The sequence below is a fragment of the Neovison vison genome, chromosome 3 (assembly GCF_020171115.1).
Source record: "Neovison vison isolate M4711 chromosome 3, ASM_NN_V1, whole genome shotgun sequence".
Lineage (NCBI taxonomy): Eukaryota > Metazoa > Chordata > Mammalia > Carnivora > Mustelidae > Neogale > Neogale vison.
Genome location: NC_058093.1, coordinates 209,610,197 through 209,637,580, shown reverse-complemented (window position 1 = coordinate 209,637,580; position 27,384 = coordinate 209,610,197). Strand labels below are relative to the sequence as shown.

The following is a 27,384-nucleotide window of genomic DNA, read 5'->3' as shown; positions in this document are numbered from 1 at the left end:
GGTTCTGACAACGGAGAGACTGGTCTCACTTGATTTACACGGCATCTCCCTGACTCCCTCACCACAGGACCCTTCCCCATGCTACCTGTTAACCCCCGGAGAAACACTGTGCGTCAGAACTCACTTTGGGGACTGGATTTTCTTCTCCTTTTTACTTTCACACTCATTATGTGAGGCAGGAGGCTACCCAAAGGGGCTGTGGTGGGAAGAGGGTAGAGAAAAAGGTTCCCCTGGGTCAGGCGGGGCCCGATGTGGAGCCTCCCCCTCCCCCCGCCACAGACTGGGAGAACTTCCGCCTCTCTGGAAGCACGTGGTCCATGTGTCCAGTGCTGTCGGGCACTGCTGGGAAAATGTCCTTGGTGTTGTGGCATCTACTACTTTCAATCTAGTGAAAACTTCCAGCAGTTACATGCTGCACTTTATTCAAGAGACTGTGGATGGATGGACAGACGGACGGATGGATGGATGGATAGATGAATAAAGCAAATGCAGCCAAATTTTACCAGTTGGTCACTTTGGGTGAAGAGTATCCAGGAGTTAATTGTATAAGTCTTTTACTTTTAAAAAATTTTTTATTAACATATAATGTATTGTTTGTTTCGGGGTACCAGTGTGGAAAGTCTTTTACTTCTTAGGTTAGTTTGAAATCATCTCAAAATAAGAAGTTTAAAAAAAGAAAGAGATACTGGAATTTGTCTGCCTGTCTGAATTAGCCTCCTCGTGGTGAATGAAGGGAGAGGTCTGTCAAAGGTCTCTTTAGTTTTAGAAAATGCAAGGGAACACAGTCTGGCTCGTCTCCGTGTCATTCCTTGGGACCTTGGGCACAGTGGGAGAAGTGCTCCCTGTTCTTGCTTGGAAGCTGTGTGACCCGAGGTGAGAAGTCCAAACTCTCTGAACCTCGGTATGCTCAGTGGTGAGAGGAAGTAATACCTCCCCTCATCTCTCATAATTTTGGGGGGGAGATTAAGTGAGATCATGAAAGGGTAGGTACTATGTAAATTGCAAAGAACACTATAAATAAGGGGGTAGGAAGACAAAGAACGAAAGTGCTTACCAAAAACAGGTCTCGGATAAAGAACTTAGCCCGGGTCACCTTGGGATCTTCTCCTGCATCTGGTGTTGCTGTGAAAATGACAAGTGGAATTCAGTTTAAATAGCATGAAACAAAGATCCAACTTTAGGGAAAATAGAGGAGGAACTACAAAGTTGGGCGGCTGCAGACTCATAGCACTAAAAGGCGCCTGCAGGAAGGCAAAAACCTAAAATGTAACTTTATTCCTCCCCTTTAGCTCTGATAAAAGTTTTGTTTTTGGTGGTAGGGGAGGACTCCCGCTCAAGTAAAATGAAAGCACGCCACTGGGCACTGACCAACGCCACAGCTGCCATCCCCTTCAGAGCTCTGGTGAGAAAGAAGTTTCCAGAGCCTGTGGTTTTAGCATTGGTTGTGCTCATCTGGTCTGCATTCTGTTTCCTTAGCCTTGTTTTAGGGAAGACCTCCCATTCGCTGTTCCTACCACCGACGAAGGGATTTGGATCCCTTCTACGAAATCAGCTGTAGTGCCCTGATTCGCCCATGCAGATTTGGAGTTCATGGGATCATTCGATATTTGCTGTGACCCCTGAAATCTACTTTCCTTAGAATCTAGGCTTCACTGCATGTTTGCATTACTCTCTTCCTTCTCTGTTGCAACTACTATGATTATATCATTACTCACATGAGCAGGTGATGGGGAGGGCTACAGGTGTGGAATTAGGCTTGACCTGCAGATCTGCCATGCTTGGCCCAGGCAGGTGCCTTAGGTCGGGGCTCGGGCCCTCCTGAGGGGAGGGAGGGGGCAGGGAGAGGAGCACAGGATCCTCGGAGGGTGTGTGTGGGAGGAGCACAGGAGCCATGGAGGGTTGTGGTGGGGAACCCAGCTTGTAATATTTCCTGGCCAGGCCAGGTTTGGCCTCAGCTTGTGGTGAGATTAAATCCATGTTGGTAGGGATCAGAAGTAGGGCTGTGGTTGTGTTTCAGAAAGATTTTGGCAGAAATCAGAGAACGTTCTGGCAAGTTGAGCGAGCAGTGTAAGGGAGCCTGGGCAGGACATCGTCTTGACCAGATCCAGAGCTGAGAAGAGGCGAACGAGGGCCAGGACCAAGATGGAGAGGAAGGAAAGAAGGAAGAACACGTCACAATGGACGCCTGAGTGTTGACTGTCCAGGGTGTGGGGCATGGGGGCCTGGCTACCTGGAGAAGAAAGAAGGCCCGGCTCGCTGGAGGCCATAGTCCAGGGTTGAGAGGGAAACGTCCACCCAGCTCCGCTGACTTCTCTTAGACAGGGGACTGGCCCCCAGGCTGGCTGGGGTTAGTGCAAGGATCACCATGGATTTTCTTCACGTCTTACCTGAGTTTCCCTGAGTTTCTAGGACAGTCCCTTTCATTCTGCTTTATCTAGTTGGGGGTTCAAATTTTTAAGAAGTGGTATCATTTTGCCACAAATAAATCCCTCCTACAAGGTGGCCCAGAGGGATTTATTTGCAGCAAAACGAACTGAGGAGCAGCAGTGGGAAAGGGGTGAAGCCAGCGGGTGGTTGACCGCCCTGGTAGTGGTGGCCAAAGTCATCTCTGGGGACAAGAGAGTTAGACGTGGTGGCTGAAAGCGTGGTCTTGGACATGAAGGTTCAGAGGCTGCCTGTCCTGGCAGGCTCCACCTGACTGACCTTGAACAAGTGACACCTTCTCTTAGCTTACTTCCACAGGAAAGCATGCCAGTAACAGAAAGCGTTATTCCTAGGGTTACAGTGAGGGTCAAGGTCGATGTAAAGGGCTGACACAGTGCCCAATTCACGACAGACCCAACCAAAGCACCAGGAGACAGAACTTAATTCAGCCTATGACAGACTCTCCAAAGCGTCCTGTCTCCTATTGCACAGTTTGAATGGAAAGTCACACCTTGACTTTTTACACATGGAATCCTAAATGGGACATTTTAATATACTAGTACTTTAAGGGAGGGCAGTAATCCAGAGGATTGATTCAAATTAATTGGAATTCCCTAATATCATCAAAACTGTTTGAACTATAGTAATAGGGGTATTAAAAAAAACAACAACAACTGATCAATCAATCCTTTTCCTTAGGAAAAACTAGTTTCGAAATCTTACCATCTTCAGGAACAGTATAATTTGCATACTCTGGGAAATAATCTTCAATTTTTGATTTCCCTGCCAAGACTTTTTCTGCCAGCATATCCTGTTTGTTCAAGAACAAGATGATAGAAATGGTCCGTAACCACCTGAAGAGAGAAATAAACATTCAAAGTTCACATCCACTAGTATGTGAAAGTACCTGTAACACAGGAGTCACTTGCCGAAAAGAACCACATTGCCATCTTCCTGATATGTATAGGAATTAGAATTGATATACCAACCTCATGGACCCCCACTCCAGCTGCAAGCAACACATTCTTATAATAAGTAAACCTTATTATAAATAAATACTGATAGTTTATGTAGTAGTTCAGTATTTTCTTTTTTTTTTTAAGATTTTATTTATTTATTTGACAGAGATAGAGAGAGATTGCAAGTAGGCAGAGAGGCAGGCGGGGGGTAGTGGGAAGCAGGCTCCCCGTTGAGCAGAGAGCCCGATGCGGGGTCCATCCCAGGACCCTGAGATCATGACCTGAAGACAGAAGCTTTAATCCACTGAGCCACCCAGGCGCCCCATAGTTCAGTATTTTTGAATTCATCTTTACTGGGAATGTAAATTTACTGTTACCAAAGCTAAGATTTATTTATGGAATAAATACGCCTGGATTTTTGAGTGCAGTTTACTAATAAAGGGTGGGAAAATGAGACATTGGAGCATTACTAACAACAAGGAAATATATGAGTCATTAGCTAATCACACAGAATGTAGTTTGTAGCTGGCTCGGTTCTTCCTGTGCTGAGTCTGAGCAGGCTGAGGTTCTCCAAAGGTGGAGCAGGACGTTAGACTTCGGTCAAGACCTCGGCAGTGGACGAGCTAAGGGGAGGAGGGTCTCAGGTACAGGGACAGTGAAGGAAGGGAAGGTTCTCTTTTATTGAACAGACATCGAGAACAGGCTCAAGATGAACTCAATACGTGCATCAGCAAAGCCTTTTTAAATTCTGTTATTTCCAGGGAATCAAGCTGATTCATTGTGCACAGGAATCTTATTATGAAGTAGAAACACAACCCATTTTTCCTCCAAATGGAAATAGCTTTACTGTTCCTTGTTACAAAGAATCCTGATAAAAATGAATTTTTAGTTATAGAAAAATTCATATATAGGGAAAAATAAAACATAATTACTATTAGAGGCAACTATTAGAACTGCTATGTTTTTACTTCCAGGTTTTTTCGTACCTTCAGACATGTTTATAAAAACAAGATCATCGTATTTAAAATCTGCTTTTTCACTTAACAATATTGTGCTCATTTTCTCATGTGTGTATTTATGTATATATAAATATATCTAATATATTCACATATATATTATATTCACATATTATACTTTTATATTTACATATTAAATATGTATATAGGTATATATTATATATGTCAGCAAGTGACATATATATTTAATTAATATAATATATTATATATAACATATATAGATATACATATAAATTTTTAATGACTCCAAAGTATTCTTCCGTATATCCAGTATTTCCTGACACTTTTTTTCTCATTGTCTTAATACTATACCACTGAGAACAATTGTTGAACACTTTTGATAGAGAAATACTTCTCTGATAAACCAAATGTTTTGCAAGTTCAGCTTAATATTTCCTGTCGTCCTTGGCGATATTTCTTCTTAAGTAGTTCAGAAGATACTTTGAAATTTTTTTGGATACTTTGATTTTTCATATTTTTGTGTGTATTGTGTGTGTGTATGCATTTGGTGGGTATTCCCTTCTAAAATAATGACCCCTTCCAACAGTAGCAGTTTCAAACATGATTATGCTGTGCTTCTGACCTGCAGGGGATCTTCTAGAGATGATCGAGTGATGCGTGGGTGGTACTTTCTAAACTTCCAAAACCAAACAAAACCAGTTTTGAACTCTAGATATTTTTTGGAACTTTCAAAGCAATTATTTAAATTTTCTTGAGAAATCGGAGCGTCCTCAAAGAACCCTCCTCTTATTAAGTGTGTCTCTACATGAGAGGGACCCAAAGAGGTCCTGCTAAAGGTTCTGGATTTATCAGTAGGAAAGAATGAATATATCCAGATTATAAGAATGAAAGTGAGCTGAGTGGTATCTTTGTCACAAAGGAACATCTGCCATTTCCAGAGGCGCAACTGAATTTGTGATTTTTATCACCTGTTGTTCCAGATGCTTTCAAAGAGGTCCAGGGACTCTCGGAGCCTGTTGGTGTTGTTATCTTCCCGAATAACCATGTTGTAGCTGCTGCAGGCCGCCACGTAAATGATGGCCGTGACGTCTTCGTGGGAGAAGAGAGAGAAAGGGAAGAGCCTCCGTTAGACAGAGAGCTACTGTGCGGTCAGGACAAAGCCCGCGTCCAACCGCTCCTCGTTTTCACCCCGAGACTATGAGAAAGACTTAAAGAAGCACCGTGTGTCCAACTGGTGGATTCCGTGACACACCCGTAGGAGCCCGTGCGAAACGTGAAGCCGGGACGCTTCCATTCCTTTTTTTTTAATTTTTATTTTTTAAAATATCTTGTTTATTTATTTGACAGAGAGAGACACAGTGAGAGAAGGAACAGAAGCAGGGGGAGTGGGAGAGGGAAAAGCAGGCTTCCCACCCAGCAGGGAGCCCTATGCGGGGCTCCATCCTAGGACCCCAGAATCATGACCGGAGCTGAAGGCAGATGCTTAATGCCTGAACCACCCAGGTGCCCCTGGATGCTTTGATTCCTGATGGGATTCACATTTAAGGCATGTAATGGATCGAATTCAAAGCTACTTAAGGGCAGCAGCAGGAATGAGTGTGGGAGTCCATCTTGAGAAAGCAGAGCAGAGCAATCACCGTTAAAGCACTGGATCCATTTTCTTCTCTCGTCCCTCTGGCCACCCACGTCGAACATGCTGTGGAGGAACACAAGGACACAATCCCATGAGGTGAGACCCGCTCTGTGTTTCTCCTCTGCCGTGGCTCCCAGCCCATGGCTCTGCTCCCCGTGTGGCCGGGGCAGACGGCAAGGCCTGCTCTGAGGTTCTGCACCCCTGCCGGGCCCGGGAGTCCACACCTCGCTGTTTCTGGGGGTACAGCGCTCACCCTGCAGTCACCCGGCCGGCTTGGGCCTCTTTTCTCAGGGCGGCCTGCACGGGACACCCTCCAGCCTGAGCAGCTGTTCTGGATCGACCCAAATGCTGCTGGAGTGTCCTCACCTCGGGTGGCCATGGCTCTCACCTTCCTCCCTGCCCTAAACTTACTGCTTCCCCTTTAGGGCCACGGAGTCTGTATGGACGTGTCCAGAAGGGCAGTGAGGCACATCTGGGATGACTGGAGCCCCAGGGCCCACGGGGGCAAGGCTGGACTCCCTGACCCCGTTAGGGCCCCAGCAGGCAGCCGGGGGTGGGGGGAGGGGGTGCGCCTGGCCTCCCGACTCTGGGAGGCCTGCTCTCAACGACTTACTGGAAGTTTACTTTGTCCACTTGGAATCGGGTCTCAAAAATCCCTGATGTCAGGACTCTGCATCTGAGAAGGTCCTGAGAACAAGACAAACCAGATGGCATCACCGTTCTTCAGAAGGAAAGCCCTGAACACAACCACAACCGTAATAACCAAGTTTTTTCCTTTTCTTTTCTCTTTCTCTCTTCCTTCCTTTTTTTTAAAAAAATATTTGACTTATTTATTTGACAGAAAGACACAGAGAGAGAGGGAACAGAGGCAAGGGGAGTGGGAGAGGGAGAAGCAAGCTTTCCACTGAGCAGGGAGCCCGATGAGGGGCTCGATCCCAGGACCTCTGGGATCATGACCTGAGCCCAAGGCAGACATTTAAAGACTAAGCCACCCAGGCACTCCCCAAGTTTTTCAAATAACCATTTCTTCCAAATGTGGGAGAGACAATAATACTTAAAAGGTCAGATAAATGTTCTGCCCCCACCCACCTGCCGCCCCCCAATCAGAAAGTCACAGTTAATGTACTGGTTTGGTCTTAGAGACTTAAGAGCTGTACTTTTATTTTCTTTGGGAATTAAAAAAAAAAAAAAAAAAAGACTTCTGTGCGGGTCCCAAGATGTCCTGTCATAGGCGCGGCTGACACGGGGACCCTGATGGGGCTCTACAGAGCCCTGCACCTTCCAGGACAGCCATCTGCTCCTGGTGCCTGCCGCTGCTTGGGTGAGAAATCAAGGGCTTGATTGCTCTGTGGGGTAATTTTGAGCCCTGGGGTCAGCCTCACAGAGACATGAATTTCAGGGGAGACAGGAGCTCAGGCCTGAGAAGAGAGAGCCTCCAGGAGGGGCCCCAGTCAAGGCCCTCCAGGGGGGACACAGACCCTGGGGGAGTCTCAGAGGAGCAGTTTGAAGGGAGTACCCAGCTCCTTTGGAGTTCAGTAGGTCTAGAGGAGCCTGGGGGCGGGGCTCCTAAGCTGAGCACTTCAGGGTGATTGAGTCTCTGCAGATGCCTGATGGTCAAGGGTTGGGGCGGGGCAGGGCAAAGAAGGTTCCTTCCTGCTACTTACAAATGGGCTGCGGGGCGCTATCATCCAGCTCAGCCCAAAGACTGAACTCGGAGTCACATCTGTATATGTAAGCCAGGCCAGGGCTCAAAGCACAATGGGCAGAGGGGATGAAGCTAGAGAAGCCAAAGCGGAGGTCTCTGTGGACAGCTCCAAGAGGACTGGGAACTGCCTGTTCCTCTTCCACAAATAAGATTATTTCCATATTGGCAGTTTAGAAATCTGGTAGATTTTAGAGAGCTAAGTCAGGGCCCGAATCACAGGGTATGGTAACTATACCCCGTGCACGTGCAGGGGACAGTGGACACAATTGCAGGAAGTGGCTGCTTTACAGATTTCATGCCTTAAGCCATTTACGGATAATCAGTGACTCATAGTGAGGGTTCCCTGAATCTCACCAAGTTCAAGCAGGTGGCTGTGGGCTCTAGCTCACCTACCTGGTCTGTGGGTGTATAGTCCACCAAACTGACACTGTCGATTCTCTCCAGGAAGCTGAAAAGAAAGCCAACACATGCTCAGAAGTGTTCTCGGGTGGCTTTCTCCTGGGCAGTGGGCCAAGGGGGTGGAATAAGTCACAGCAGCACAGGAGGGCAGGAGCCAGTGGGGGACCTGGGGTAAGTTCTGCTTTGCTTTTCTTTGCTTTCCTTCCTTTCTCTTTCTCTTCCTTTCTTTCTTTTTCTCTTTCTTTCTTCTTTCTTCCTTTTTCTCTCTTCCTTCCTTCCTTCCTTTCTTTCCTCCTCTCTCTCTCTCTCTCTCTCTATTTCCCTCCATCCCTCCCTTCCTTCTTTTTTCTTTTTTTAACCTCCGCTTTCCATCTTCCCTCTTACCCGCAGTTGGGGGTGAGGGGCTACTCAGACATTGGGAAGGGGCACAGGGCCTCTTTCGAGGCTAAGCTAGGAGCATTAGACCATGTTGCAGTGCAAATACGACACGGGAGCTCAGAGATGTTCCTTTAGTGTAACAAGTTCCTAATAAAGTCCCAGAGTCATGTGCCTGTGTGCACCCATCACCAGGCTTCATCTGGTGTGGACACCTGGAGGGACACACGGAAGGAGGGAGAAGAGAGTGAAGGGAAAGGAAATCACGTCATATCTGTGCATGGAAGAAGACGTGGACGCAAGGGGCCCCACGGGTGTGTGCTTTCCCTCCTCACGGAGAGGCCGCACTGGCCATCTTAGCTAAAATGGCGCCTTGTCCGTCTCCACCCCAACCTTGCTTTACTTTTTGACGTGGCACCTACCGTGGCCTGACACGATTCGCATGTGTTTATTTTACACTTATTATCTATTTCTTCCTCCAAAATGCAAGAACCACAGGACAAGTCTTTGTCCTGTTGGCCCGGGTATCCCCAGCACCTAGCACAGGCCCTGAATCTTTGTTTGTGGAATGAATGTCTGCTCCCCTCGTCCTCCTGCAGTAGGTGGCTGAGAGGCCCAGTCCATAATGGACACTGTGGAGATTTTCAAAACACAGGAGGACATGGGGACTGGTCACCTGGTGAGCAAGAACTACTTCTGGAGACTGAGGGGGCAGCAGGGGCTTCAAAGGGGAGGAGAGCATATAGGGGAGGGAGGTGTTTGAGGGGCTCCTGATCGGGGGTGAGGCTCCAACCCTGGGGAGAGTAAATGTACCCCAGACTAAAGGGACATGGCTGACTTCCTTGCCTGTCCAATTCAGCATGGTTTGGGTTCCTTTATTGAAGTCAAGTGATGATGGGCCTTCCTCTAACGCTCTGATGCTTGTGGGCATTTGCACAGGGTAGAACAGGTGTCACCTTCCCATTTCCACATGCTCCCTCCACCAGCCTGCATGGCAGGCCCATGAGAGGCTTCCAGCATGGGAAAGAGGGAGGCCAAAGACACATTAAGATCACCTAATTCCCTTGGCCATTATATCTCCTTCCTCCTGGAGAGCTGAAGAGAGCCCCCAGTGGTCTAGGATGGTGGCCTGGAGCTGGGGTGACATTTTGACCGGTGACATTTCACCTATGCACCCTTGTGCATAAGGGCCAGCAGCTCCAAAGCCAAGGCCTCCCTTAGAGCTGCAATAGAGGCGCCTCCTGGCGCAGGTAAGCCACAAGCAGAATGTTGGAAGAAGCAAGAGGGGGTCTGCCGACGGTAGGGATTTCCTGTCAGAGACAGGAAGCAGCAGAAGGACAGCATCAGGAATGAGGTCATTTCAGCTATTGCGGTGGTGGGCGGGTATGTGATGGCACTGCCCGCCATGGGTGTTGTCAGAGAGTCATCTTCTGGAGAAGGACTGCAGAAGGATGGCCGGGTGGCAAGGCTGCAGAGAGGCTAAAGGGACCGTGATCTGCCTGTGGCCTCTCCAGAGTGGCTACCGCGAGCCCCGGTAGGTGCTGCTGTGTGCCAACCAGAATGCGGGTGAACTGGTTGGGGACAAAGCTCGTTCTCAAGGGGGAGGAGTTTGGACAGAGTGCAGACAACCTGGGAGCTGGGGGAAACATGGGAGGCCCCAGGGCCGGCTTGCTTGAGGCCTGGTTTGAGAGCCATGGTGTAGTTTGGCTCAGTTGTTGCTGGCCTTCAATTTGGTGGAGTGGAGAGCACCTCCGAAGTACACAGTGAGTTCCTGACCATCTAGCAGGGAAGGGGCAGAAAGACTCTTTTGACGGAGTGAGAGAGTTTTCAGCTCCTGGAAAGGGGCTCTGGTCTACAACCCAGACAACCAGGTGGGTCCGGTGGGGAGATGAGCTGCTTCCCTTACATGGCGTGGGCTACACGAATTTGATTCAGAGATGGTCTGTGCTCTTGGCAGGAGACCTATAATACTGAATGTGCGATACGGAAACTGATCATCTCCAAATAACTGGGCTAGAAAATTAAACTAAATATGGAACCCTCGGCTATAGTTAGAGTTTAGGAAGCAACCAATTTCAAACAGGATGAAAACAGGCTGGAGGTAGGAGGGTGAATTGATTCAGATGGTAATAACTAGTACAAGTAGAAACAGTGAAACGTGGTGAAAAAAACACATCAAAAGTTCTTGATAGATGTGATTAGAGACTGCCTTCCAAAGGAAGCGGTGGGAGTACCTCACAGAACACTATTAAAAATAAGAGGCTCAGAGATGCCAATGACAAAGGCAAAGATGTCAAGTTTGTTCCCATCCCTAATCTCCAGGATGGATATTCAAAGTTTCTTCTGGCTCTGATACTTCACGATCTAAGCGAGACCCAAGAGGCATTGATGAACATTTCCAAGGGTCCCTTCTCCATCATTACTGATACTGAATGGTATTGTGAGTTCATGCATTTCAAATTTGTGCAATGAGAATAAAATGTGAAACTCCCCTCCTGAATGTGAATGTGTCCCCCAGTTCTTTGAAAGACCCTCTAAGGCATAAAGGAATGAAAGAGAATCTATAGTAGTAGATTTCTGCCAGCTTTTTGCCTTAGTCTTTGGTTCACTCGGTGCATTTTCCAGCATGTTTTAGAAGTACTTCAAATTGGAGCTTCTAAGATAGTATCTATAGAGAGATGAGTTTTAAAAGGGCATTCTAAACTTTGTAGGATTACATTTTAAAGGGTTAGCAATGTAAGGACCTATTTAGCCAGTGTGACATCCATCTTTGTTAAAAGCCATTTTGTTGTTTGTGCAGTAAAGCTTAAACTGACCCTGCCCCCTGCCCCCAGAGAAACTTACTTAGAAGTAAGTCTGGGAAACCAGTAAAGTATGGTCAGCTAGCTCCTAATAACAGAGCCCAGAATACAAGGCCAGGTCGGCCAGTTCTTGATAACAGAGCCCAGAATACAAGGACGAGTCGGGCCAGGTGGAGACATCCAATCAGTAAGAAACACACATACTTTCTCCCTGACCACCAAAGAATGTAAACCCCGCCGCTTGGGCACCAACCTAGAGTACCAATTCTGACCAGACTAATAGGTTAGGTCAAACAGCTACTATAGGGTAAATTGTAATTCAATTGGCCACCTGTGTGTGACCTAACATGACTACAATCTCATTGGCCACCTATGTGTGGCCAGACTTTTGCTCTATAAAAGGTAGTCAGTAAGATGGGGAGGGGTCGCTCTTTTCGGAGGCGGCCCTGACTGGTCAGTCAGTCAATTATTGAGCCTGGAAGCTGTGGGTGGTCGCTCTCTTTGGAGATGGCCCTGGCCGATCAGTCTGACTTCTAATGCTTAGCATAGAATAGAGCTTTGCATAACTTTCTCCTTGTCTCAGTCACGTTCCCCTGGCCGATCAGTCTGACTTCTAATGCTTAGCATAGAATAGAGCTTTGCATAACTTTCACCTTGTCTCAGTCACGTTCCCCTGGCCGATCAGTCTAACTTCTAATACTTATCATAAAATAAAGCTTTAAATAACTTTTCACTTTGTCTCAGTCTCGTTTTGTTTAATAAGGGACCTAACAGTAAAATTGTCTTCTTAAATATGCCACTGCCTCTTTAGTGGAAAAATTAACCAGATTAAAGAATCAACCTTCCGGAGGGTTCACTCACACTAGATACAGAGTTGCAAGATAATACCAAGCTGTAACTATAAAAAATCACCACAGTGATATGGACTCTATAAAAACGTAGTTAAAAAGCAATTTAATTTGATATTTTGTCCCATTACTTCCTGTTACAGCTGAGGATAGTCATATTTGTAGAAACGTTTTCATTCTTGTCATTTAGATCCCCTTCTGCTTGATACTGGCACAAAACGGCATTCATTGTTTATTTCTCACCTGCTGTCTGCTACCCCACTAAAATGACTCAAAAGTCACAGACTTCTTATAACCAGGGAGTTGATCATGAGGAGGGACCAGGGATCACGAAAAGATGAAAACCATTCTGTTAAATACCTTTAAACTATGAGATCTGAGAAAAAGCACTAACTAAACGTAATTAAAAAGTATCCACGATTATTTTGTTTGTGACAATGTAGCAAGTTGGAACTCTGTCTAAGGTTAATAAGAGACTTCTCTCAGGGTGTTACTGAAATTTACTTCCTAACGCTAATGCACATGATATAAAACTACTGTAGAAGAGAAAAACATCCCTGCAGTAATGATGTACCAAGCAATTCTGCTGTGCTTGTGGCAGGTTAAGATCCGAGCTACTTAGAATGGGGTAGGTGCTCAGACCAGGACCACCACCAGCAGCAGCAGCAGCAGCAGCAGCAGCAGCACCTGTAGATCTTGGGGATGGGGATTTACAGCTGAGCCATATCCCCAGGTGGTTCCAAGCTGCAGTTTCCCTGGTGACTCAGGGAGCCCTGTGCATGTTAAAGTTTGCAGAACACCTTTCCTCTGTTTTTCCTGCCACCCTGCTCTAGGCTCTACCTTGCTTCACCTGGACGATACAGCTTCTGATGAATCAAGCTCCTGTTCCCTTCCCTTGGTGGGGTAAAGTTCATATTTTCAACCTGGCCTCCAAGCCCTTCCCAACTGGTCAACCTCTTCACTCTTTTTGATGTCTTGACATTGAACAAACCCTCCACTCCTTTCAAATCCCCATATGGCTTGGGGCCTCTCCAATCTTCATGTAATTCCTACTTCTTTTTCTCTGAAGCCCCAGATTCAACCCTATCTCCTGCAAGAAGCCAGTTCTAACCACTAGCGACACCAATTCCCTTCTCTATGTAGTTCACGTTCATGATTTGATTAGCGTGGGCTCCTGCCTTATACGGTGACTTACTCCCTTTTCAGAGTCAAGGTATAAAACACGGCATGTGTGTCAAGTGCACTAATCTTAAACGTTCATCTTGATGGCTTTGTAACATTTGTATACGCTCATGTCCATTTTTTTCTTTACGTGTATGGTTTATCTGCCTAACTCCTGAGGACTGTTTAAGGCAGAAGTGTGCCTTTTTTTTTCCCTCTAGAAAGAAGCCCCAGATAGCCAACATCTGATATACTTTAGTCTAAATCTTTTACTGTGTTCATTCTGAATAAAAACTGCTGAATTGTTTGTTCTGCTACTATTCAAGAGGAAGGGACAGTGTATAAACCTGGAAGACCAGGAGTAAACATTTCAATTTGAGGAAATGCTCTGAAGAAAAGGACACAGTGCTTCCAAGGAGACACGACAGCGTGCTGGCTGAGTGCCCACTGCACCCCTTAACCCACTGTGTACGTTGTCATTAGAGAACTCTGGGCATCACCGTGGTAAGAGCCCCAAGGGAGCTATGCATTCACGCCAGGGACACGACCAGGAGCGAGCTGAGCTGGGTACCACACCAAGCCCAGTAATTGTGACAAAGACAGACGTCGTTTTACCATCTAGTCGTAGAAAAACAAACCTAGGTAAAGGAGGTGGGTATTTTACTGTGTCAGTTGATTAAAAAAAAAAAAAAAATTACAGGTGGTTATTCACCAGTTTATTCAATGTCCACTGGCTTGTAGCTTTTTGCCAATAGTATTGAAGGTCTTGAGCTTTGGATTTTGGCTATAGAAATGCCTCCTAGAGAATGGTGTGCATATTACAGAGGAAGCATCTGCTTTATGATGTGAGATTTGTTTGGCTAACTTGAGACTATGTTCAGTTTATCAGGTTATCAGACTGGTGCTTATTTTAGGTGGCTCTTTGCGAAATCAAGGACACAGTGTAGGCAACGAAGTGTACAAGACTCATAGCACACCTCTATCTGAGGGGCACACATATGCATTAACACTTCCAGAAGAAACAGCTTTAGTAAGACTTTTCCAATAGCACATGTATCATCTGAACTAAAATAAATAGTTCATAAAACTATATCCCAAATCCATGTTAAAACTGTGCATGTGAAAGCAGAAAATAAAAAATAAATAAGAGTAAAAACTGTACTAGTGGCTGTATGGAACATTAACTATATCCTTGGTATGTTTGATTTGAGCCTTTTATAAATTTTGTCATCAGTCCAGGTTAGTTTTAAGATGGGGGGGAAGAATCTTGTTGCCATGAAAAAACTATTATAGTTAAGAATTAATAGCTAGGGTTTCTAGAAATATACGTGGACATTCCATGTTAACAAAACAGAAATTAAGGTGGTAACAGGGAGTTTGGAAAGATACCACACTTTCTGAACCAAATCTACCTCTGAATTGTTTTTTTTTTAAATAGTTTTTTAAACAGGATGCACACTCACATGCAATAACATGCAATTTAAACTGATTTATTTGACAAACTTCTGTGGCTTACATTTCAGCATTTCATCAACTGCAAAAGTGAGGAAATAATTCATGGGCCTGGTATGCTTTTGAAAATATTTATGGTTCATAAAAATGTACATTCATATAGTTTGAAATGAACATATTTTAAGAAAGTTCAGGCATATACAAGCATTGTTTAATCTCACAAAATATATTAATTTTGTTGGGAATATTTGTACTATAAAAGGGTCTTTAATTTACCAAAGGATTGAATACTAGCTATATTTTAATTAAGTCGTAATTATTTTTTCCAGTCTAAAGAGGGGTTACAACTCATGCTATACTCACATAGCTGCTTCTGTGCAACCATGTGGATGAGAAGAGACACCAAAAGGGGAGAGTTCTAGAAAGAAGATACAGGGAGGACAATCGACAGGTGTCCCTTACGGAAAACTTCGGAACAACACCCAGTCAGTTATAAAGACACTTAAATATGAGGGTCACCCTCATCTGCATATACCTGTTCATTTTTTTTTTTTAACACACTCATTCATACTGGAAAACATAATGGTGACTAATTTGGTCATGAATCTTTCAAAGGCCCTGGAAGAGTCCCTTTAAGTTATCTTCCAAAACACTGTAATTCTTGTATGGGGAAATCTACCAGTGAAGGAAAAGGGGGAATTTGAAACATCCTGAAGTATTTGACTTAGATTAATCGATTTGCCCAGGCAAAGCCTCCATGTTTGGAGGCTATGAGAAAGTGGTGGCTACGGGCTTTACTTTGCAGCCAGAGAATACACACTGCTGTTCCAGAAAGACAAAAGGCAGCACAGATGGGCTCTAGGCTTGGAGGGTCAACCCTGCTGTCCCGTTCTGCATATTGCCTTCTTCCCAGACTTCCAGCTGGCTGCACGTATATTTAGGTTATTCGCATGGCTAAATAAAACATCCAGCTTCTATTTCTAAGATTTTTCTCAACAAGTTGTTGCTTTAAAAGAAAATAAAAAATGCAAATAATTAGAACTTAAAAAGCAGTTCTAATTTCATATCTATTTTTGGTTATTAATAATTAAAGAAAACCTACAAACACACCACCCCAGGGTTTTCTCAAACCAATCAACAGTTCTTTGGCAATGTCAGAGTCATATGACTGCCATGCTAATTAACATACTTTATGACAAGTCTAATTAAAGTGTTGAAATAGAAAAAGAACTAAAAATGTGTTCAAGATGTTCATTTGAAACTGTCATGTTCAACTGTGTCTTTTGGAAAAACTCTTTAGTAAATGAAACCATAAATGAGCCAAAAGATTTTTCTCATAATAAATGAAATCATGTGGCATTTTTTCCAGTTATAAAAGGAGAACTACCACACAGAAAATTTGTGAAACATAAACAGGAAGAAATATTACGCAGAATGCCCTACCATAATTTTAGTATAAGTTACCAGAACAGATCAATAGAACAGTAGTCTGGATGGGATGGCAAAGAAGAAAATATATATAGAAATAGCAGTGTCCGTTAAGTTGAATGACGTATTGATAGCCCTGTAATCAATCTAAGTAATCATTCTCCTCTCTGTAATTTTTATGCACCACCTGTCAATTCTAGATATTACCAATTACACTAGATTTAAAAAAAAGTTCCACTTTGATAAATTCAGGCAGAAAACGGAATACACGGAACAACAGTTTTGACCAAATTTTTGAGAAAGATTCATACACACCAAATTCACTAGTTCTGTTAAGAGGCAGCTATAAAAATACACATCACAAGCTATACGGAACTTTAAAATCCAGTTTAGATGGATTTTCTTAGTGTATCTGGAGAGCACTGTAAACCCAAAGGTAGAAGCATCTTAAGTAAAGAGCATTTCAGCATTCTTGCATGTTCAGTTTCTACCGTATAATATCTCACTAATATACAGAGCATATGAGAAGGTGGCTACGGTCAGGAATGGGTTCTGTCGTCACACCTGATCTCGCAGGCGGGCCAGTCTCTGGGATAGTTCATCCTGCTCGGCGGAAGCCACGCTAGTGCCTACGGAGCCGGTCTGCCCCTGCGGCAGCTCCATGTTGAGGTCTAGGCCAGCCTCGTCTGCCATTTCCTGGAGCAGCATATCCACTTGGTTCTGGGGAGTGGTCAGCGTAGTCGTGCTGCTCATCGTGTCTTCCATTTGCTGCGTCTGGACGTCCAGCGTCTCAAACTGGTGCTCGAATTTGTCCATCAGAGCAGAGATCTTCTCCAGATTCATAGTCTTCAACGTCGCATCCATCGACTTCACCACACCGGCCATCGACTTGGTCACCTTGCCCATCGTCACCGCCGTCTGGACTCTGGCAGCCACCGCATCGACCCGCGCACTCATTCTCAAGAAATTCACCGCCTGGTTTTTCTGGCGAATGGCATTTTCGGCGTGTATCCTCGCCACTTCCATGTTGCCCTTCTGAATGGCCTTTTTAATCTTGGCCTTTTCGGCCTTTTCCTCCTTGTCGCATTTTTTGGCACTCCTGCTGAGTTCTTTGGCGGCGAACTTTAGGTTGAACAGGTGTTTCTCCATGTTGGACATAGTCGGACGGTTCTTTAGGGTCGGTGGCCAGGGCCAAAATGAGCTCGGAAGAGGGAGAAAAAGGCAGATCCGCTCCCGGCCGCCGCTCCTTTGTTTTGGTCCCACTTCCTGTTTCTGCCGCGCGCGGCGCAGACGGTGACGTTAGAACCCGGCGCCGGGGTGGGGCCTGCGGGACGCGGGGCGGGGCAAGGGGAGGGGCCCAGGGGGACAAGAGAGCCAGGACACGTCCCCGGAGGCGGGGCTCGGACCGGACTACGCAGACGCGGGTCCGGTCGCTCTGGGCACTGTGGTTGTCGCTTAGGGCTCTCGCTCTCTAAGCCCAGTTTTGAGCTATTTTGAAAGTATTTATGCATTAGTAAATTCACAAAAACTAGTGTCCACGCACACCTGGGAATATATCCATCGAAGCAGGCAGGCTGTGTCTAGAACTACGAGTAAAAAAATCTCCGAACTCCAGCCTGGCAGGCCTTAATGTATCTGGTAAAAGGGCTGAAAAGCAGCAAAGCGTCAACTAGGTTTGCAGACTAATGCTTTCTTTATTCGCATGGGTAACTGCCACTTTCTCAGGGGACCCTGAAACCGTGGATCAATAAATCACTGACAAAACAAAACAGAAGTTGCATCATTGACTTGCTTGGAGTATTCGGATACTCTTTTTACGGCAAGAGATGAAAATACCTTCACAACCGTGGACCACCATATCCTTCCCGCAGCTCTCAGTTCAGCGTAGAGATGTGTCGCCAGCAACGATCATCCAAAAATCCTTCTGTGGTTTAGTCGTAAAAGGACCCATCTTTTGCTGACACAATTCTATCTATTTGATGTTTTATAAATATCCAAGAACTTCACTCACAGTTAACTTTGACAGGCTACACTGTCATTTGAAATCATGAAGGCAAAGAATGATGAAGTATGGGGACCCACCCCCACTGGGATACATCAAACTGTCACTTTAAAAACGCAGGCTTTCAAATGGTATCAGTGTGTGCTGTAGTTTTTTGTTTTTTTGTTTTTTTTGTTTTCCTGAAAGATTCTTCAGGTACACACAATAACAAAATATAAGAAGGCCCAACCTGCCCTAAGGAGCCAGGCTGAAAATGAATACCGAGAGCTCATTCTGTTCAGAGAAAATTTTCATTCGGCGTCTCACCAACCGTCCCTTTCAGTTTCCTGTGGTAACTTGCCAGCAGTCTTGAACCGCAGAGTAAAGGAGTGCAGGTGCCCCTTGTACCTTCTGAAAACACAGTGCTGACTACATGGCTCACTCACTCCAAAACCTGGGCATAAACGCTGAACTTCTCTAGGAGACATACTGGGTCCCCCACCTTCTTTCCTTTCCTTCCCCTATGTGCCAGTCAAAGCAGACGGAAGCATGGAAGTCTAGGATCATTTGTGTCATTTGACCAGTGTGGACAGTGAGGTACACGCAATGCTCTTCTCTCTGTGTATACTTAGTCCCTGCTGCCTGGCATTACACTGCATTCATCTCTGCCTATTAAGATCCTGCCCCTTCTCAAAAGCCACCTTCTCCACGAAACCTCCCAGGAGCCCTCTCCTCTGGGCCGCCCCTGTACCCTGTGTCTCTGCCCTAGCACACAGGGCATAATTCCTGATTCATGGCCTGTGGGTTTGAGGGCACCTACTGTATTATGAAAATCCAGTGGAGTGGAAGCTACAAACACCGCAGATATACTGGTCAGGAAACTGCAGCACAGAGAGCAAAGCAACAGGCCTGAGACCACACACATTTCTAAGCGTTAGAAATAAGATTCTGCGGAGACAGCGAGACCAGTAATAAAACAAGGCGGAGTCCAATCGGTTAACAAAAATAAAAGACTAACCATCTTTGGCTTAAAAGAAGCTGGTGACTTAGCTGTTCTTTGGAGAAGACTGAGGAATTGACTGCAAGGTTCACGTGACCTAAGTCAGGTGATAAAAGCAACTGACAAGCCCTGATGGTACAGTCATTGACGGATGGCCCAGCTCCTCTCTGGGCTGGGGTGGAGTTCCAGAAGCCATATTTTCAGATACAGGACAGCAAGGAACACAGAAGAGGCCAGACTTGCCTTTGGCCAGTGATCCTCCTTTTTTTTTTTTTTTCTTCTTGAGCTCAGGAGTAGCAGTCCTCAGGCCCCATCCTCTTCTCTCCCCTCTTCTCAGCCAACCCCACTGCGTTCAGTATGATCTATAGCTACCACTCTCACTTCTACACTTCTAGAGCAAAGTTTCCTTCCATGTTCCTGTATCCCCAACTGTCTCCTGACACTGGAGAATTTTGGGAGCCAGACTGTTTGGCAACTCCTTCAACGGACTGAACTGTCAGTCCTAACCCCCAACAGAGGTGCTTAAATGACACCTCTGTCCCTGCAGTTGTTCAAGCCACATCCTTAGGAATAATCCTGGACAACTCCCTTCTCTATACCTACATTCTGTCACTAAGTTGTTCATTCTTTACTTCCCATCAAGGGTGAACACCTTCAGGGTCTGTTTCTGACTAGCATGCTTTCTTTCTTGCATAGCTAGCAAAGGGGAGATTATTTTTAGTTTATGAAAGATTTTCAAAGGCAACTTTGGTCCTGTGGCAATTCTGACTGCACATGAGAATCTTCTGGACTCATTTCATGGTGCAAAGAAAGAATACAGACCCTCCTTGATTTACGGTAGGCTACATCGCAATAAACCCACTGTATGTTGAAAATATAATTTGAAAATGCATTTAATACACTTAACCTATTGAACATCATAGCTGAGCCTCACCCACCTTAAACATGCTCAGAGCACTCCCATTAGTCTACAGTTGGGCCAAATTATCTAACACAAAGCCCATATTTTATGATCCAGCATTGACTATCTTATGGAATTGAGCACTGTACTGAAAGCAACGAACACAAGGGCTGAATGGGTACAGAATGGGTGTAAGTGTGCTATCCTTGTGATCATGTGGCTGTCTGGGAGCTTGTCACTGCTGCCGCCCAGGCCTTCTGGAGAGGAGCTCACTGCACATCGCTAACCTGGGATAAGATCCAAATTCCAAATTCCAAGTATGGTTTCTACTGAATACGTATTGGTTCCACACCATTGTAAAGTTGAAAAGTTGTAGCTGAAATATCGTTAAGTCCGGGACCCTCTGTATACAGTTTACCATCCTGGGACTAGTCAGAACTTCTGCAGTAATAATACCACCTTCTAGCACCCACAGCCAAAGTAGAAATTTTCTTCTTAGGGACTGTAAGAAAATTTTGATTAGAGTACAGACATTTCCAGAAAGCTGTGAGTCAAACCAGTTAATTATTCTTATCACGAAACGAGGAAGAAAAACATGTTTCAATTTAGCTTCTATGGCCTATTTTCTTCCTTTGAACTAATCCACGAGATATTTAAGCAGGACCTATGACTTGGTTTCACTGGAAAAGAGTCACGTGTTAAATCTAAATAAATGAAGGAACGAAATATACATGAAAAATAAATATTGTGTGTGTGAAATGATTGTTGGCGTCTCACAGGTAGTCTTCCCATGGTCTTGAAATGTTTTGCCTTGCATTCTCTTTTAGAGCTCCTCCTTACTCACCACAATTTGTATCTATGTATATATTTGTGATTTGCTCAGCAGCAATCTGTCCCTTTAGATGGTTCCATGGTGATTTTTGGTTCTTTTTTTTTTTTCAATTAATTTATTTTCAGAAAAACAGTATTCATTATTTTTTCACTACACCCAGTGCTCCATGCAAGCCGTGCCCTCTATAATACCCACCACCTGGTACCCCAACCTCCCACCCCCCCGCCACTTCAAACCCCTCAGATTGTTTTTCAGAGTCCATAGTCTCTCATGGTTCATCTCCCCTTCCAATTTACCCAAAAGCACATACCCTCCCCAATGTCCATAACCCCACCCCCCTTCTCCCAACCCCCCTCCCCCCAGCAACCCACAGTTTGTTTCGTGAGATTAAGAGTCACTTATGGTTTGTCTCCCTCCCTATCCCATCTTGTTTCATGGATTCTTCTCCTACCCACTTAAGCCCCCATGTTGCATCACCACTTCCTCATATCAGGGAGATCATATGATAGTTGTCTTTCTCCGCTTGACTTATTTCGCTAAGCATGATACGCTCTGACTTTTGGTTCTTAAGTCAGACTTCACCCCTGATACTGATCAACCTCTGGGACACACAGATGTTTCGTAAATTTCTGCTGAATGTATGAATGCATCCAAAGAAAAGGCATTGGATATATACCCACTTGGTGACCATTTCAAGGACTATATTACATAATTATGGTATCACTGTATATATTACATTTATATCTATCACTTTCTTATTTCAGAACACAGTTATAATTTAAAACTTCAAGAGTCCTCAAACCTTGGGAAACTGCAAAGTCATTGCACCTCAATTATGTTAACATGATGTCAAGGTTTATAAGATGAGACCAAGAAAGAGTTGGAAACAGAGAAGTTGCACTTGAGCGGGCTTCCACATTGCTGGCTGGTGATGTCTGGGTTATTAGTTCTCATGGTGATGTGGGAAGTTAACACTCTTGGGAGTATCCGAATTCCCTATGTCCTGATGGTCTCATTTGGCATTTACCACTATACTAACACAGGGATTCTCCTGTTCCTTCTCTACACTGAATAATTACCAATTTGATGACAGGCTGAAAATTAAATCTAGATACTCCTGGCCCTTTGAGGAAAGTCCAGGATTTCTTTCCATGCTGAGCAAAGCAATGGTCACCTTGTTCTAAATGTTCATAGACCCGGTGGGAAGGGGTGTGTGCTCCATATGCCTTTCTAGTTGTCCTTGTAACAAAGAAAGATCTAGATTTAGGAAAAATCAATGGTAGTCATTCTTTTTTTTTTTTTTTTTTAAGTAGTCTCTAAACATGACTTTTCCTGCTTGGGTTTTGTTAGACTCTCTTTAGTTCAGTCTTACTTTAAGATGGTTTTGGACTTTCCCAAGTAAAGAAGCAATAGGAAAGCCATGGGAGCCATGTGCAATGTGGTCCTGACTGGGCATTGGGTACCGGGCTCTTCTTTTCTGTTCTGGGCAAAGCTGTGTGATCATTTGTGTGACCCAGACCTCACTGGGCATCATTTCATCATTTATAAAGCTGGAAAGGCATCATATAAAACCATGATCTAACAGTGAGCAATAATGCCTACATCAGGCCTTGGCACCTTCAGGAAGGACTGTTCAAAACTACTAAGTTAAAAAAAAAAACCCTTAGAATAATTCAGACATAATGTGTTTTGACAAAGGTATGAAGCAACGAAGACTTTCATACACTACTAGTGAGGGTGTCAGTAGATACAATCATTGGGGAAAAAATTAGCATTATCTAATGAAGTTGAACTATGAATCACCTATGAGCACCAATTCCATGTCTATTATCTGCCCTAGAAACAATTTCACACATGTATACCGGGTTACGAAACAAAATGTTCAGGGCATCATTATTTGTTATAGCCCAAACCTGGAAACAACCCAGCTGTCCATGAACAGAACAGAAAAATAAATTGTAGAGTTTCATAATTGAATATTATGTAGTAATGAAAGTGAATAGCTATAACCATACTCAACACATGAATAAATCTTAGAAACTTAATTTGAGCAAAAAACCCCCAGACCAAAATGGTATACACTGCAAAATCTCATTTTTAAAAAATCTCTGAAACAATCTGTATAGATTTACTGTAAAATTTACTAAGAGAAAATGTATATTATCTAAATTGTCCTTTTGCCAGCAACTGGTGATGGATGTTTGCAGATCTCGCAGGAACATGTGGAGTAGATTAAGCAAAAAAAAAGAGAAGGCAGACTTTGTCTATTTCTATGTGAATCCTCCATTTACAGAACATTCTGTAGAAAGAAAATCTACTTCTTTGATGGGGTTCCTGCCTCAGAGGGAGAGAAAAATTTGAGTAAAAACTAAATTACAGAAGGAAAACAAAAACATGAAATATTTTTTGTCTGTGAGATGAGTGTATTCCTCTTTCTAATCACTGTTCCCATTTTTCACCAGAAATCTTTATTATGCTACTTTTTTCTTCTTTTTAAGAAAAGCTTGTTTCCCTCCAAAGAAACACATGGCGTGGGCGCCTGGGTGGCTCAGTGGGTTAAAGCCTCTGCCTTCGGCTCAGGTCATGATCTCGGGGACCTGGAATTGAGCCCCACATCAGGCTCTCTGCTCAGAAGGGAGCCTGCATCCTCCTCTCTCCCTTTCTCTGCCTGCCTCCCTGCCTATTTGTGATCTCTGTCAAATAAATAAATAAATAAAATCTTTAAAAAAAAAAAAAAGAAACACATGGCAATATCTCCTGCTGCCTGACTGTCTAATGGGACATTGGTGAGGCATCCTGAAGCCACAGTTCTGGATGGAGAGCAATTTCACAACTACCGATCTGGGGCAGATGAGTAGGACTGCACACTGGCTTGTCCAGGCCACTCTGGGAACCAGGAAGCTGGCTGCTCCCACACAACTTAAAAAAAAAACAACAAAACTTGAACATTAAACTTAATAACCCGTGAGTTAAAAAATTGTTCACCTGCACACTAGGCAGTAAATTTCACTGCATATGAAAACTTGCTCTTGTCCTTCTCTCGGTGCACCTTGTATATATATATCATGAAATCAGATCATCGGAAGCTGGGAGCATCCCCAGAGCTAGTTTGGACAGGGTCCTGGGAGATGGTGGTGGTGGTGGGGTCTTGCTGCTGCTCCTGGGAACAAGTGTGTGTGGCAGACGCACTCCTATTCCTAATCAGCGCTGTGTCTGACCTGCCACGAGACACAGCTTGCAAGTCACAGTTAAATTACGCTTAAGTCAAGTGACTTAGAATACCCATGGCCACAAGGCAGACAGTACTAGTTCTAACAACTGCATATTCTGAGAACCATTTAGAGTCCTTTCAATTCTAGTTTAACCCCCACTATAGATAAAAAGGAAGGAGTCATTGGCTGTTAGTGTCCCTGCAAGGCTAAGCCTGGTCATCCCTTGTAGTCAAGGAAGAAGGCAATGAAACCAAATTAAAGCAATTAAAGGCACACATAAACATCTGTTAATTTCAGCTGGCCTCTTCAGCTTAAGAAGCAACAACATTTTAGAAACCAAATACAACTTAATTCAGTGAGCCCTACTAGAAACTATCTATTTATTTATTATTTATTTAAAGATTTATTGATTTTTTAGAGAGAGTGCATGAGTGAGAGCTGAAGAGGGTGAAGGAGAGAGAGACCCAAGCAGACTCCTTGCTGAGCGTGAAGTCTGAGGCGGGGACTTGGTCCTAGGACCTGGAGATCATAACCTGAGGTGAAACCAAGAGTCAGACCCTTAACTGACTGTACCACCCAGGTGCCCCAAATAATTCATTTTTAACCCTTCTATGTAGAATGTAAAAGGCTTTGTAACAAAGCAGAGTATTTCTTGTCACAGCTATACTTCTATAATGTACTATGGCAGGATTCAGTTTTCTCTGAGACAGTGAACACTGGTGATTTAAAAGGAAGCCAAAGATCGAGATACATATCTATATATCTGTATTATATTTTTAAAATATTTTATTTATATTTATATATTTATATATTATTTATATGTAATTTATATATTTATATATGAATAATTATATATTTATATTATAGAAATAGATATTTATATAATAAAAATATTTTACTTATATATAAATTTAATATGTATTAAATATAATAAATATAAATATAAATATAAAATATAAAAATATATACATTTAAGTGTTAACGTCATGGGGCGCCTGGGTGGCTCAGTTGGTTGGGCGTCTGCCTTTGGTTCAGGTCATGAATCTGGGGTTCTGGGATCGAGCCCCACATGGGGCTTCCTGCTCAGCAGGGCGTCCACTTCTCTCCCTTAACCCCTCTAGCCTGCTCGTGTACTCTCTCTCTCTCTTTCATGCTGTCTTTCTCTTTCAAAGAAATAAATAAAATCTTTAAAAAAAAAAAGAAACCTTGCCTCTTTTAAAAATAAAGTGTTAACCTCAAAATGGTTTTGAACTCAAGTCACTGGAAGGACGATATCTCAACTAAAGCGTAATGGATATGCATGCTTTTCCTTTCATCTTTGATAGGGTTGGGCTAGAATCTTCCAGCTCATGCCTATATCCCATAAATATTTACCGAGTTCACCGTTCAGGGATGGTAGGTAAGTATCCGCAAACGTGATGTTTGTGCAATGTTCCAGAAAGCAGGGGTATTCATTTCCCCCAGCGTTTCTTCTCCTGGAAGGTTCTGCCCAATCGGGGCACGGAGGTGCCAGCTGAGACTTCCTGACAAATTCAACGTGTGGCTTCCTTTCTAGGAACCACCAGGCTGCCTCAGGACATGATTAGCCATGTCCTAAATACAGTAAGTCCCAGCCAAGATTAACATCTGGAAAACAATACTTAATAGTGTATCTGACTACTGCAGGAAAAAGAAAATAAAAATTTTTTTTGAGCAGTTTAGGGGTTAAAGGAGAATTCAAAGCGAAATGAATTTCACCTTACAGGACTGTGTGAGACTCTGCGAATTCTTCAATGTTACTTACATGAAACAGAACAAAGAAACAACCACAAGTTGCAGTCAGCATGGTTCCTGCTCACTTGGAAGCTTCCTTGTGTTTCCTTTTTGCCAGCGTTCCACAACGGTGTCCCACTACCTGCCTTAGGTCCTTACAAGGAAGCTGACCTTTAGAATCTAATTGTGGAAGCATGTAGTTGGAGAAAGAAGCCTTCTGAGGAGGGGTGCCCCTGGGGCTCTCTATTTTCAGCAATGAAGTATGTGATTTGTTCAGATCACACTGTGTGTCAGAGGAAGAACCCGAATGAGAAACGGGCCTATTAAGATTTTAGAAGATATATTTAGTCACTGTCTGCCTCCTGGCAGAGTATGGCAAAGTGATTTCTTTCTTAGCAGTTACCATTTGTCTCAGGTAGCTGATAGGAAGACTCTTTCTTTCCTTCCTCACAGAAATAATGTGGGACATTCACCTTAATGCAAAATATGAACTCCAGATTCCCAGTAACATAAAATAAATTAAGACACCAAGGCATACCATGCACTTAACTGTTGTCATATGAATACAAGTGCTAGAGAGCAAATGGAAATTCTCTTTGTGCTTAGATTTCCTTAATCTAAAAATAATAATAGAATAAACTTGTATTTGAAAGGTGGCTTTTCACTGATATCATGGGTTCTAATTATTATGTGATTAACACGGTCTGGTGTTAAGAAAGATACGTAATTCTAACCACTGACGCATGTCAGTGGTATTTTTTTCTTTCTTCCTGTTTCTTTGATACGTTACCCAAGGGTAGCTTCCTTATTTGCTAAATCCAACTTAAAGGCTTATAATTAAATTTCTTGAGACTGTGAACAGATTCTTGTCATATACCAGGAGGAGGGAAGTAGTTGTACAATGTACTGCGATGGTACATGGTTTTCTCTGAGACGGTGGGCACGTCTATCCTAAAGGAGGCCATGTGGTCGCAACCATCAATATTTCCTTCCTTTAAAGGGCTGAATAATATTCCATTGTATTGACAGACCACATTTTGTTTCTCCATTCATCATTATGATGGACTTTTGCTTTGTTTCTATTCTCTAGCTATTTTGAATAATGCTTCTACAAACGGATATTGTGCTTCGATCTGAGCTTTACAGCAAAACTGAGTCTGCACACATGAGAGTGGAGACTATGAATGATAGAGAACACAGAGAAGGAAAAGTTTTTAAAGTCCACTCAACTAACAACTATTTCTTAACCACCTACTACGAGGCAGGCATGGTTCCAGGTACAGCAAGCAACAATCCCACATGAGCAGCCAACAATGGCCCATGAACCATCCATGAGGAAGAGTTTTAAAAAACCTGATTAGATATATTATTCACTCAACATCTGTTTAATGAGTCTTTACAGTGTCAGGCTCTGCATGGACAGGAGTAACTCAAAATGCCATGGAAATAACTTCTGATAAAATTACCTGCTAACTTCCATGACAATTCTTTTTTAGAGATTTAATATAGGTCTTCATGATGTATTTTCAGCATGAGAATCATCG

General features: G+C 43.8%; 2 protein-coding genes across 4 annotated transcripts in view; both read right to left on the bottom strand.

The window, feature by feature from the left end:
* Nucleotides 1-27,384, bottom strand: part of GNAL (G protein subunit alpha L) — a 139,294-nt gene that overhangs the window by 4,822 nt on the left and 107,088 nt on the right. For all 3 annotated transcript variants that reach the window (XM_044243638.1, XM_044243636.1, XM_044243637.1), the window contains 6 exons: nucleotides 8,092-8,146; nucleotides 6,607-6,680; nucleotides 5,998-6,056; nucleotides 5,329-5,449; nucleotides 3,148-3,278; nucleotides 1,055-1,122 (listed from right to left, as the gene is read on the bottom strand). In XM_044243638.1, the coding sequence (XP_044099573.1) occupies nucleotides 1,055-1,122; nucleotides 3,148-3,278; nucleotides 5,329-5,449; nucleotides 5,998-6,056; nucleotides 6,607-6,680; nucleotides 8,092-8,146 (508 nt within the window). The remainder of the gene's footprint in view (nucleotides 1-1,054; nucleotides 1,123-3,147; nucleotides 3,279-5,328; nucleotides 5,450-5,997; nucleotides 6,057-6,606; nucleotides 6,681-8,091; nucleotides 8,147-27,384) is intronic.
* Nucleotides 14,752-17,432, bottom strand: CHMP1B (charged multivesicular body protein 1B). The gene has a single exon (XM_044243639.1). The coding sequence runs from the start codon at nucleotides 17,318-17,320 to the stop codon at nucleotides 16,721-16,723; it is 600 nt and encodes a 199-aa protein (XP_044099574.1). The 5' UTR covers nucleotides 17,321-17,432; the 3' UTR covers nucleotides 14,752-16,720.

Excerpts from the sequence above, each read along its gene's own strand:
- CHMP1B (XM_044243639.1), bottom strand. The coding sequence starts at position 17,320 with ATGTCCAACATGGAGAAACACCTGTTCAACCTAAAGTTCGCCGCCAAA.